The sequence below is a fragment of the Bubalus kerabau genome, chromosome 17 (genome assembly GCF_029407905.1).
Source record: "Bubalus kerabau isolate K-KA32 ecotype Philippines breed swamp buffalo chromosome 17, PCC_UOA_SB_1v2, whole genome shotgun sequence".
In the NCBI taxonomy this organism is placed as follows: domain Eukaryota; kingdom Metazoa; phylum Chordata; class Mammalia; order Artiodactyla; family Bovidae; genus Bubalus; species Bubalus kerabau.
The window spans coordinates 57825446-57837986 of NC_073640.1; the positions used below are offsets into that span (position 1 = coordinate 57825446).

Below are 12541 nucleotides of genomic sequence, written 5' to 3' on the forward strand. Positions count from 1 at the left end.
TCTCCCACATTTCCATACGCAACACTTCCCTCCACCTGGCACTCTCTTCCTGGCCAACTCCTATTCCTATTTGAAAACTCAGATCAGAAGTCTCCTCCTCCAGGAAGCCCTCCTTGACCTTCAAGCTGGGTCAGACACTTGGTCTGGGCTCCCCCAACCTAGGCCTGCCCACTCTGGCTCGTCATTCTCTTGTGACAGGTCTGTCTCTCCCATTGGACAGTGAGCTCTGTGAGAACAGGACCCAAGCTGCCAAGAGCATTTCTTTGTCTCCAGCAATGTCCCTACATCCGACAGGGGCCAGAGAATCCCTTCCCAGGTGGTGCTAGTAAAAAAACTTGCCTGCTGATGCAGGATACCTAAGAGACACAGGTTCAATCCCTGAGTCAGGAAGATCCCCTGGAGAAGGAAATGGCAACCCACTCCAGTATTCTTGCCTGGAAAACCCCATGGACAGAGGAGCCTGGTGGGCTACAGTCCATGGGGTTGCAAAGAGTTGGACACAACTTAGCAACTGAACAGAAACAACAAAAACAAGTGTACTATTTAGGTACTCAAAGCTGATTGATTCTAATGCAAATAAATGTATAATACAATAAACTCATGGATGATACATATACATAAAAGAAATAGATGCTGAAAGAAGAATGTGGCTTCAGGGGGGATGCCCCTTCCCTGCTATTAGGCTTCCAATCTGGTGTCTCTGGGACCACTATCTGGTACTTTTCCATCCCTGATCCCTGGCTTATTCTGATCCCACCAACCAGTTTCTTTCTGACCACAGTTCCTTGTGTGTGTTTATTTTCCACCAGGGTTGGCCTCCTTGGAGAAAACCTGATGCTGTGCAAGGGACAGAAGTCCTGAGTTCCACCCTGGCCCTTTCTGGATTCCCTGTGGGACTTCAGGCCAGTCCCTCCTATGTCTCTGGGCCTCAGTTTCCCCAATCTCTTTCACAAAGGGTTTCCAAGATAGCCTGTGAATCCATGTCATCATACATCTGGCCACAGGGAGGCAGTGTGGGCCTTTGGAGGCCTAAGAGGTGAGACCCACTGGGGTGGGAGAGTTGGGTGCCCTGGTGACCGTCTCCATGGTAACAGAGGAGCCCAGGCCCAGTAGGGGAGGCCACACCATTTAACCTGTTTCCACCCTCCAATTGCCTGAATGCCAGGAGAAAGCCCAGGCTGGGACTCCTCCTTCCCACAGCGCTCCACCTCTGATCCTGTCTGTGCAAACTTTCTGTCTCTCTCTCTGGCCTTCTGCCTCCTCATTCTCTACATCTTTCATGTATCTGGAAGATGTCTCTGCGTCTCTGTCCTTCCTCGGGATTCTCTGTGCTTTTCTATGTGTCTGTCTCTCCTATTTGTATTCATTCCCTATCTTTTCCTTTGTCTGTCTTTATCTTGGTCTTTTTCTTTGCGTTTCCCTGTGTCTCTCCTGTCTTCTCTCTGATCTTTTCCCCTTGTCCCTCTTCCCTTCTCCTTTTTATTTCTCTTTTTCTGTCGGTCTCTGTCTCTTCATCCCTCTCTTCTTCCTCTCTCCTCCCTCCCCACTTACCTGCGCTCACCGTAATTGCCTCTAAAAACTGCTCTCTCCACGAATGAGTCCCAATCACCAAAGCCAAGTTCGTTTTCTTGATGAGTTTATCCACCGTATTCTGGGGATGAGAGGGTGGGGAGAGACCATGGTCCATGACCACCTTAGGGCAGCTCCATGAGGGGTCCTGGGAATGGAGGCTCACACCCCATGCTCAGGGATCCTCAACTTTCCATAGCTGGGTTCTACTAGCAAGAAGGGACAAGGGAGGCGTGTGCTGTCCATGGTGCTAACAGAGGAACGTGGAGGGTGCCCTCAGACCTTGGGTGCCCCTCCCTGTGACCCTCATAGTTGATCCCCTCTTGGACTATCCCCAAGGAAATGATCCAGGCAAGACTCCAGGAAAGTGGGCCCCCAGAAAATCACCTTAAAATCATATGACTCCTCAATGATGACCTCCAGTCGACAGTTTTCCCCGAGAACCGGCTTGCCCATTTCTGCTATCCTCCGAGCCTCTTCCTCCTCAGCCGTCAGTTTCCTGTCCCCGTCCCCTGCAGCATGAGGGGTGGGAGTGAGACTCCAGGGCACCCTCGATGCCTTCACTACCTCTTCCCGTCCAAAAGAAAACACTGCTCTTCTCTGGGATGCCTCCTTGGTAAGGCTTCCTCAGCCTATCCCTACATCCCATCTGACCACCACTTTCCCCAACCAGAGGCCCAGCTTCCACACCCTGGTCCATGAAGTTCGGTTGGTGGACTCTGAGGTTCATATAGTAGAGGGGCTGTGTGACCATGGGCAGTGCCTTAGTCTCACTGTGCCTCAGTGTTCATATCTACAAAATAGGTACAATAACTACCGACCTCATAAGGTGGTTACGAGCATTAAAGAAGTTAATTCATGTGAAGGGCTTAGAACAGTGCCTGGTACACAATAATTAAAAAATGTTAGTTTATTATGATCACTGCCATTATCATTACCACCCTGTGGAAGAGGTTTTATATAATTATATATATATAATAGAAAATATATTATCTATTTATATAAATTTATATTGATATGTAAAATAGATTTATATTGATTAAATAGATTATATATATATAAATAGATTATACTGACCCTTTGCTCCAAGCCCAGCACTGACCCAATCCTAGGTCTCAAAAGAAAGCCACCCACCAACCAAGAACATTCTCAAAACTATGCTTGAGTGAGAAATGACTTTGATTGTGTTAAGCTATTGGGATTTGTGGGCTTACTTCTTACAGCAGCTTGTATTACTTATCCTAACTAATACAACCTTCAGCCTATCCCTAATCTTAACCCCCAACCTCAATTCTGATCTCAACTCCAAAACTACTCAGTCACTATCTCCAAGCCCCTGACCCTAGTCCCAACTCTCACCCCAAATTTCTCACCTTGGCCCCAGCTCTACCCTCAAATCCTTCAAACTCACCTCAAATTCCAAACTTAGCTTTGACCTCAATCTGGCCCCAGTTCTAATCAGATCCCATCACAAACCCAGAAGCCAATCTCCGTCTTAATTTTAGCTTTGCTGCTGCTGCTGCTAAGTTGCTTCAGTCGTGTCCGACTTTGTGTGACCCCATAGTCGGCGGCCCACCAGGCTCCCCCATCCCTGGGATTTGACCCAGTCCTAATACTGATCCCAGACCCCAACCCCAACCCAGTTCTATTCGACCCCAAACCTGATTCCCTCTGACGCCACCACAAACCCACATCAGATTCTATGACGTACTTTCTTCCCCATCTTAACTACAAACAAAACATGATCTTGGCCTTCAAGCCTCTGTCACCCCAATTTCACACTGGTCCCACCAAATTGATCGCACCTGCAATCTGCCTCAAACCTGATCTGGAGGGGAGTTTGAGGCCTGACCCGCTCCCAAGACCCTCCCTCCAGTGACCCCCTCTCCCAAAGACCAGAAGTAACTCCACTCACCTTGGTTGAGTAGCAGAGCTGGGGAGAGACAGAGACAGGGAGAAGGTGAGATCTTCTCTGGGAAGCTCAGATCCATGAACTTGAAGGGGCCACAACTGAACCTCCAAAGGTCCCCCCACCCTGGACCCTTTACCTCTCCCACAGCCCACCCATTACCCCTCACCTGAAATCCCTCGTTTAAGCCACTGTGGCTGGCCCAGCTCGATGAAGAAATTATCCTTTTTCTCATATTCCTCGTCATCAACTATCTTCACCTGAAGAGTTTTCCTGAAGGGAGAGGCAGAATCCCCAGCATAAGGCCCCCTGCCCATGACTCACCAATAACTCGCCCATTAGCCAATCAGTTTCTTGGGCTCAGGCTCTGTAATCTCATTTCATCCTCACACCACCCTGTGGGGAAGGTTCTCTGCTTATCCCCATTTGACAGAGACAAGCTCAGAAACATCTGAAGAAGCCGCTATTACTGTTCAGTTGCTCAGTCGGGTCCGACTCTGCGACCCACGGACTGCAGCATGCCAGGCTTCCCTGTCCTCCACTATCTCCCAGAGTTTGCTCAAATTCATGTCCATTGAGTCGATGATGCCATCCAATCATCTCACCCTCTGTCACCTCCTTCTCCTGTCCTCAATCTTTCCAGCAACAGGGTCTTTTCCAATGAGTTGGATCTTTGCCGAGTTTGTATTAAATATCGACCTGAGGACCTCCCTCGTGGTCCGGTGGTTAAGATTCTGCACTTCCAATGCAGCAGGCACAGGTTCGATCCCTGGTTGGGAACTAAGATCCCACATGTGGTATGGTGTGGCCAAAACAAAAAGAATAAATTAAAAAAACTCAAAATAAGTATCAACCTGACTGCTACTGCTGCTAAGTCACTTCAGTCGTGTCCGACTCTGTGTGACCCCATAGACGGCAGCCCACCAGGCTCCCCCATCCCTGGGATTCTCCAGGCAAGAACACGGGAGTGGGTTGCCATTTCCTTCTCCAATGCATGAAAGTAAAAAGTGAAAGTGAAGTCACTCAGTCGTGTCCAACTCTTAGCAACCCCATGGACTGCAGCCTACCAGGCTCCTCCATCCATGGGATTTTCCAGGCAAGAGTACTGGAGTGGGGTGCCATTGCCTTCTCCTATCAACCTGAGGGATCCTGATAAAACCAAAGTTAAACTGGGTGCTTCCTCTGCTCAAAACATTCACACAGACCTCCCTGTGTGAGTCCACCTGCCAATGCAGGAAACACGGGTTTGATCCCTGGCCTGGGAGGATTCCACACATGCCACGGGGAACTGAGCCTTGTGCAACAATGAAGACCTAGCACCACCAAAAAAAACAAACAACAACAAAACCCCCCTAAAGAAAAATTCACAGTTTCCATCTCACAAAGAATAAAAGCCAAAGTCCCGAGAATGGCTCACAAGGCCCCCTGAAATCTAGCCCTCATTCCCCTCCTGGCCTCCCATCCCTCTCCCCTCACACACCCACCCCAGCAACACTGGCCTCCTCAGTGTGTTGAGAACGTAATAACAAGCCTGCTTGTGCCTCAGGGTCTTTGCACTGGCTGTTCCTTCCACTGAGAACACTGTTCTCCCATGCTCGTTCCCTCAATTCCTCCAGTTCTCTGTTCAAACTTTACCTTCTTTCTCAATGAGACCCACTCCCTCCACCTTCTTTAATACTGAAATTCATGCCTGGACCTACCCCAGCACCCTTGGCCCCCTTCCCATGCTCCACATCTTTGTTGTTTCAAATCATCTTCTAACACACCACCAGCTGGGTTTTTCTTGTTTGTTGTTTGCCATTTGCCTCTCCACGTTAAGATATAAGTTCCTCCAAGGCAGCGATCTTTATTCATTTATGTTCTTTACTGTATCTCCAATGCCCAGAATAGTGCCTGGCATATAGTGTGACCTGCATAGACAGCTGTTAACTCAAATTCTTCAGCCTGGAAGACCCTCAACTTCCTGCCCCTTGTCTTCATTCGGAGGGGTAACTGAGCACTAACTGATTTTCTCAGCATCCCGGCTGCCATAGTAACCAGAGAATGGGAGGGGAGAAACAGCCAGAAGTCATCCATCCCCTTCAGGTACACAACAGACCCCCCCCTCAATTATGAAGACCCACAAGCCCACAATAACCCACAGCTCTGCCACCAGCAGCTATCTCAGCTGTAGAAACCACAAGGCCTGGCCCCAGAACCCAGAAACACAAACACCCAGCCCACACAGTCACCCAGCAGAGGAAGCAGAGCCAATCACACCGCCCACGCCCACACACCATCATACCCCGCAGCCATTCCCTATGCAGTGGCAAAATCGCACGGAACCAGATGCCAATTAGCACAACACCTCCACCACAGCCTGGGCAACAATGCCAACCTGTGAGACCCCTGCTGTGATTCCATGTAGAGTCTCCTTCCTTACCCCTCACTCTTTACGCCTCCTGGCGTCTCTGTTTATTCAGTCTCTCCCCGGCTCTCTGCCTTTCTCTCCATGTTCTCCTCTCCCCATCTCCATCTCTCAGTGTCGGAGAGACTGAATGGAACAGAATGGAACAGCCAAACTCGACACAATCTAAGCAAAAGGGTCTCAACCATGCAGACATATCTAAACACATGAACTCCCAGGACACAGTGACACGCAAAGATGGACACACAAGACAGTCACGAGGGGGCATACGTGCACTTCCACCTTCACCCACTCTCGGTTTCAAGACATTTTAAAGTTTCTGTTGGTTGAAAGAATGGCAGCCCCCACCCCCCCCAACTTAGGAGTGGGTTGGGAGCTGTCCGTGGTGCTGAAACACTGCAGCCAGGTGGAGTCGTCTCCTGACACATGCTCCTCACAGACACGTAGACAGCTGCTGACACGCTGACAAGGTGATACACACACATACACACACCTCTGCCACTCATTCGCTTGCAGACATGCCGTGGTCCCCTGACACCCAGTGACAACGCGCACCAGTTGGCACTCTGACAAGTGTGTCCGCTCGGGACCCAAAAGGAGGAGAAGCCCAACCGGCAGGGGACAGCAAGAGGAACGGGAGCTAAATGAGGGCGGGGCTTCCTGAGGTCAAAGGAAGCAGCTTTAGCAGTACGGGATTAACAGATACACACCATTATATAGAAAATAGATAAGCAACAAGAATTTACTGTATGGCACAGGGAACTATATTCAATATCTTGTTATAACCTATAATGGAAAATAATCTGAAAAAGAATATATATATGCTGCTGCTGCTAAGTCACTTCAGTCGTGTCCGACTCTGTGTGACCCCATAGACGGCAGCCCACCAGGCTCCCCTGTCCCAGGCAAGAACACTGGAGTGGGTTGCCATTTCCTTCTCCAATGCATGAAAGTGAAAAGTGAAAGTGAAGTCGCTCAGTCGTGTCCAACTCTTCGCGACCCCATGGACTGCAGCCCACCAGGCTCCTCCGTCCATGGGATTTCCAGGCAAGAGTACTGGAATGGGGTGCCACTGCCTTCTCCAATATATATATATGCCTGAACCACTTAGCTGTACATCTGAAATGATCACTATATTGTAACTCAACTATAATTCAGTTAAAATTGATCATTTTTTAAAAAGGAAACAGCCGTCCTCCCTAGCCTGACATTCTGTCATCCTCACGCCCTCGTTTCCTGGAAACTCCACTTTCCCACCCCTCACAGGCTCTGATTTCACACCCAGTCTCTTTCTCATCCTCTCTCCCATTCTCTCGTGCTGACCAGAACTCTTCTCTCTCTGTAGCATCAGCAGGACTTTCCCTTCCCTGAGTCCGCCTGGGTTCCTCTCAGAGAGAAGAATGTCTCTCGTTACCTCCCGCACTTCTATTCTCTTCAGTCTTCTTCCATCTCCGTCTCCAATCCCTATTTCCCTCTTTTTTCTGGCCTCACCAGGTGACAGGAGGGATCTTAGTTCCCCCACCAGGGATCGAACCTGTGGCCCCTGCACTGGGAGTGCAGAGTCTTAGCCACTGGACCACCAGGGAAATCCTTCTTTCCCCCTCTCCTGATGGGCCTCTGTCACTCAGTTTCCATCTCTCGTGGCATCTGTCTCTAAGCCTGTGTCTTTCTGTCTCGCTCCTGCCCTTTCTCTCGTTTCTCTTTCTGACTCTCCACTACTCTGGCTCTGGCTCTCTTTCACTAGGTCTCTTCTGTCTCCCTGTCTTTCACCCATCTGGTTGCCTCTCTGTCTCTCTCTTGCATCTCTCCCCTCTACCCCATATCTCTGGGCGTCTCTCTTCCATCTCCCTGTTGATCCTGCCTGGGGTCAGCCCTCCAGCCTGGCTGTTTCTCCAGGCATCTCTAATTAGTGCCTGCCCATCAGAGAAAGGATGTGTTTCCCTGAACTCTAATTAGCCTCCTGCTCTCTGTCTCCTGAAACCACAGCTGGAAGCCTGGGCGGGGGCGGAGGGCAGAGGGTGTCCCAACCTGGGGAAGCCGTAGGGGCGGGCGGAGGAGAAGCCCTGCGGAAGCCCGCGGCCGCAGGCGAAAAGTTGATTGGAAGCCGTAGACTACAAAGTCGGACTGGGACAAACAGAAAGACTACTCCCTCCACGCCCTCTGCCTCTTGGGTGTGAGAGATGGGGCCTGGAATGGTGCTCTGGGCCCTCAACCCAAGTCAGAACAGAGACAGATGGAAAGGTATGGAGAGTCTGTGACTGAAATATAACCCGAGTTAGAGAGCTGGATCCTGGGGACAGAGATCCAGAGATGGACACAAACTCTCCCGAGAACGAGAGACGCAGAGACGCAGAGGGAGAGGTGAAGAGGCAGGGTGAGCAGTGAGCAGCTGAGCTGGGAGGCCGAGCCGCAGAGGCTGGGAGGGGGAGAGGGAGGGGGCGCGGTGGGGGCTCTGCTCGGTGGGGGGAGCGTGGGCGGCGGGAAGAGGGAGACAGACGGGCGTGCGGGGGCGGAAGGGAGCGGGCGGGAGCGGGGATGTGAGGCTGCCGGCACGCGCACCGGGAGACTCGGGCATCTGCGCAAGGGGGTGGCCGGGTGTCTGGGCGTGAGAACAGTCCTGACTCTGCGTCCGTGACTTTGCATGTCTGTATGTGCCCGGTGCGCCTGCTGGTTCTGTCTGTCTGTCTACATACGTACGTAGCCAGCTCCTCTCCGGAGACTCGGTCTCCCACATCCCAGCCCTCCTTTCCCGTGTCTCTTCCTAGGCCCCCAGATTCCCACTCCGACTTTCCCCAAAGCCTCGCCCACATTCCCCCTACCCAAGAGCTCCCCTCCTTCCCCCCGCCCACCTCCTTTAGGGCACGCCCCATCTCCTTAGACCCCGCCCTCTTCCGCTGTCCTCAGCCTTTGCCTTGCGTCCTAGCCACGAAATTAAAAGACGCTTGCTCCTCAGAAGAAAAGCTATGACAAAGCTAGACAGCATATTAAAAACCAGAGACATTACTTTGGCTGACAAATGTCTGTATAGTTAAAGCTATGGTTTTTCCAATAGTCATGTACAGAATGCAAGATTTGGACCATAAAGAAGGCTGAGCGCTGAAGAACTGATGCTTTTGAACTGTGGCGTTGGAGAAGACGCTTGAGAATCTCCTGGACTGCAAGGAGATCCAACCAGTCAATCCTAAAGGAAATCAGTCCTGAATATTCATTGGAAGGACTGATGCTGAAGCTGAAACTCCAATACTCTGGCCACCTGATGCAAAGAGTCAACTTATTGGAAAAGATCCTGATGCTGGGAAAGATTAAGGGCAGGAGAAGAGGGTGACAGAGGATGAGATGGTTGGATGGCATCATCGAGTCAATGGACATGAGTTTGAGCAAACTCTGGGAGATAGTGAAGGACAGGTAAGCCTGGCAAGCTGCAGTTCATGGGGTCGCAGAGTCGGACACGACTGAGTGACTGAACAACAACCACTCAGACCCCACCTAGCTCCTTCTCTGTTCCACAGACTCGGCCTCTGCATCGAAAGGGACTTCAGGGCACACTCCTCCATTCTACCGGTTAAGCTCGCCACATCCCTCTCCCCAGGCCCCACCCTAATTCCTCTCCTCTCTCCTCACTTGGCCATTCTTCCTGGTGTCCCACTCTCTTCTCCCCAAACCAGCCCAGTTCGCGCAGGACCCGCCCACATCTCATCCCAACGTCTTGACTCCACTCCTCACTCCAGTCTCCTCCCTTCTCTCCTTCGTCCCGCCCCTTTTCTGGACCCTGTACCGCCTCCCCAGGCCTCCCCAGGCCTCCCCATTTCCAGGGCTCCATCAAAGCTCCACCCCTTTCTAAGACTGAGTGTGTTAGTCGCTCAGTCGTTTCCGACTCTTTGCGACCCCATGAACTCTAGCCCTCCAGGCTCCTCTCGCCACGGGATTCTCCAGGCAAGAATACTGGAGTGGGTTGCCATTCCCTTCTCCAGGGGATCTTCCTGACTCAGGGATCGAGCCCCGGTCTCCCGCATTGCGGGCAGATTCTTTACCATCTGAGCCACCAGGGAAGCCCTTTCCAAAACTACGCCTCTCCGAGATCCTCCCACTCGGAGGCCTCGCCCCCGTTCGGACCACGTCCCGCCCTGGCCCCGCCCCTCTCGCGGGCCCCTTGACGTCTCCCTGGCTCGGGCAGGCGGGCTCGCGCGCTCACATGGTCTCGTCGTCGCCGAACTCGAGCTCGCCGCACGCGTCCTCGTAGTGCACGCCGCCGCCGCGCGCCGTGCCGTCCACCGTGCGGTAGGGGAGGCGCACCGTGCCGCGCGCGCCCGAGCTGCGCACGACGCGCACGTCCACGGTGCCCATGCACTCGCTCACGTGCAGCAGGCGGTCCTGGAAGGAGAAGATGCCCGCGTGGTCGTCGTCCAGGATGGTGACGGTGGCCAGCAGCGGTGACACCAGCCGCCCCTTGGGCCGCCCGCCGCCGTCGGGCTCGAACATGCCCTGCGCGTCACCGACGCGCAGGTTCAGCAGCCGCACGAAGAAGTGCTCATCCTCCTCGAAGATGTCGTCGTCGATGATGCCGATCCGCAGCTCCTTCTGCGTCTCGCCCGGCTTGAACACCAGCGTGCCCTCGCTGCGGTGGAGAAGCGGGGAAAGAGAGGGGTGAAGTCGCTCTCAGGGCTGTGGGCCGGGGAGGTGGGGGGGGTAGGGTTCAGGGTGGGCTTCCTGGAGGAGGGGGCCGCACTACCGGAAGAACTTACAAGTGTAATGGTGGACAGACGTGAAACAAACAATACCGAGGGTGAATAAAGGTGGGCTTTTCCCGAGCAGGAGATGCAGAGGGAGAACAAGAACGATGGAGGGGTTCCCTCCCACCATGGAACTCATCAGGAGTAGTGGCATTAAACAGGTGATGAAGGTGAGATCGAGGCAGGCTTCACGGGAGAAGATTTAGTGGGCAGGAGACCTCCCGGCAGAGGGAACAGTACATGCAAAGTCTTAAGGTGCAGAGGGAGGTCGGAGTGTTTCACAGCCATGCTTCTTGAATCTCAGTGTCCACAGGAATTCCCTGGGACATCTTGTGAAAATGCAGATTGTGGTTCAGTAGCTCTGGGGTTTCAAGGCTCTGCATTTCTACTTAGCGCCCAAAGGACCCCAATGATTCTGCAACATGGACCATACTTGGAGTAACAGGGACATAGGGCCCACAATTGACATTGTCATACTTCCCATAAAAACCATTCTGTGCTCCCAGATATCTCCAGCAGACAATCCACAGTCTTTAACTTGACATCATTCAGTCATTCAACACATGCTTTCAGTGTGGGAACATGGGAACGGCAGTGCTGGGAACACGGGAAGAGCCCCATGGCACAGCCGTATCCTAGTGGCACTTCCACATCTCGGGATTTAATTACAGTCCATCCATAATGAGATAGGTAATGAGCATCTGCTGTGTGCCAGGCCCTGTTCTTAGTGTTGGGGAAACAGCAGCAAAACCAGACCAGAGAAGAATCTCTGCCCTGGTGGAGCTTCTGTTCCAGGGGAGGAGACAGGTAATAAAACATAAGGTAATAAAACAAAAAGTAAGGTAGTGATGATGCTATGTGGAGAAAATAAAGGAACAAGGGTAGAGAGTGCAGAGAAGGAGCTGTGTGAAAGTGGTCAGGGAAAGCTTGTCTGGGGGCGGGGGTGCCATCTGAGCAGAGACCTGAGGGAGGGAGCCACGTGGAGGAGATCTGAGAAAGACTGTTCCTGTAAAGGGAACAGCCAGTGCAAATGTCCTGAGGCACCAGTGGGCAGGAGTGCTTGAGGAAGATCAGGGATGCCAGTGTGGCCGCATCCAAGGGAGCAGGGAGGGAGAGGGTGGGAGATGGGGTGACCGAGGGAACAGGGGAAGATGTCATGGGGCCTTGGTGAGCCACGGTGAAGACTTTGGCTTTTACTCCAGTGAGAGGAGAGCCATGGAGGCCTCTGAGGAGAGGAAGGACATCAACTGACTTAGGTTTAAAAGAGTGTCGGCTGTGTAAGTTTCTAAAGCACAAGCAAGATGCTCTATAATGGGCTGGGGGAGGGAATGAGGCCAAGACATTCATCAGGGTGAAACTTGGGCGGGACAGTGATGACTCTGGGGTGTTAATGAAAGTCAAAAATCTGTCATTTACCCCTCCGTTCCTCTGTGGGGGAGGTAGAGAGACCCCAGGGTTCTGGCAGGGGCAGAACTGTATGACAAGACCTGGATGGAGGGAATAAGAGCTTCCCGTGGCTGCCGCCCGCAGCTCAGAGGGCACTGTCCATGGTGGCTAAGGCAGGCCAACCTGCTCCAAGCTGCCTGTGCCAGCTGTGTGGTCTTGGGCAGTTAGGACTCAGCAGCCCTCTGAGCCTCAGTTTCCTCATCTGTAAAATGGAGTTAATAACCCTGTCTTCCTCGTGGCAGTGTTACAAGGATTGGGTTAATACAGGGGAACTGGACATTGTCCGTAAAGGGACACGCGGGCATCATGTGCCTTCTGGCATGATGCCCTGAGGACAGCTGGATTCCTGCCGAAGTGCGTCATGTGAATCTAATCATGAGGAAACATCAGACGAAGCCACACTGAAGATTGTTCGAGTAAGTGGCCTATCGTTTCCCAAAGTGTCAGAGTGGGACTTCCCTGGCGGTCCAGGAGTTAAGA

At 52.4% G+C, this 12541-nt stretch overlaps 1 protein-coding gene across 3 annotated transcripts in view; it reads right to left on the reverse strand.

Annotated features, from left to right (window-relative positions):
* SLC8A2 (solute carrier family 8 member A2) overlaps nucleotides 1-12541 on the reverse strand; it is a 29303-nt gene that overhangs the window by 6620 nt on the left and 10142 nt on the right. Inside the window, exons 3-7 of one of the 3 annotated variants that reach the window (XM_055551556.1) lie at nucleotides 10078-10500; nucleotides 3648-3751; nucleotides 3485-3502; nucleotides 1957-2081; nucleotides 1552-1651 (exon numbers count right to left, since the gene is read on the reverse strand). In XM_055551556.1, the coding sequence (XP_055407531.1) occupies nucleotides 1552-1651; nucleotides 1957-2081; nucleotides 3485-3502; nucleotides 3648-3751; nucleotides 10078-10500 (770 nt within the window). Of the gene's footprint in view, nucleotides 1-1551; nucleotides 1652-1956; nucleotides 2082-3484; nucleotides 3503-3647; nucleotides 3752-4962; nucleotides 5168-10077; nucleotides 10501-12541 lie in introns of those variants that run through there. The other 2 variants (XM_055551558.1, XM_055551557.1) reach the window with 2 other exon arrangements.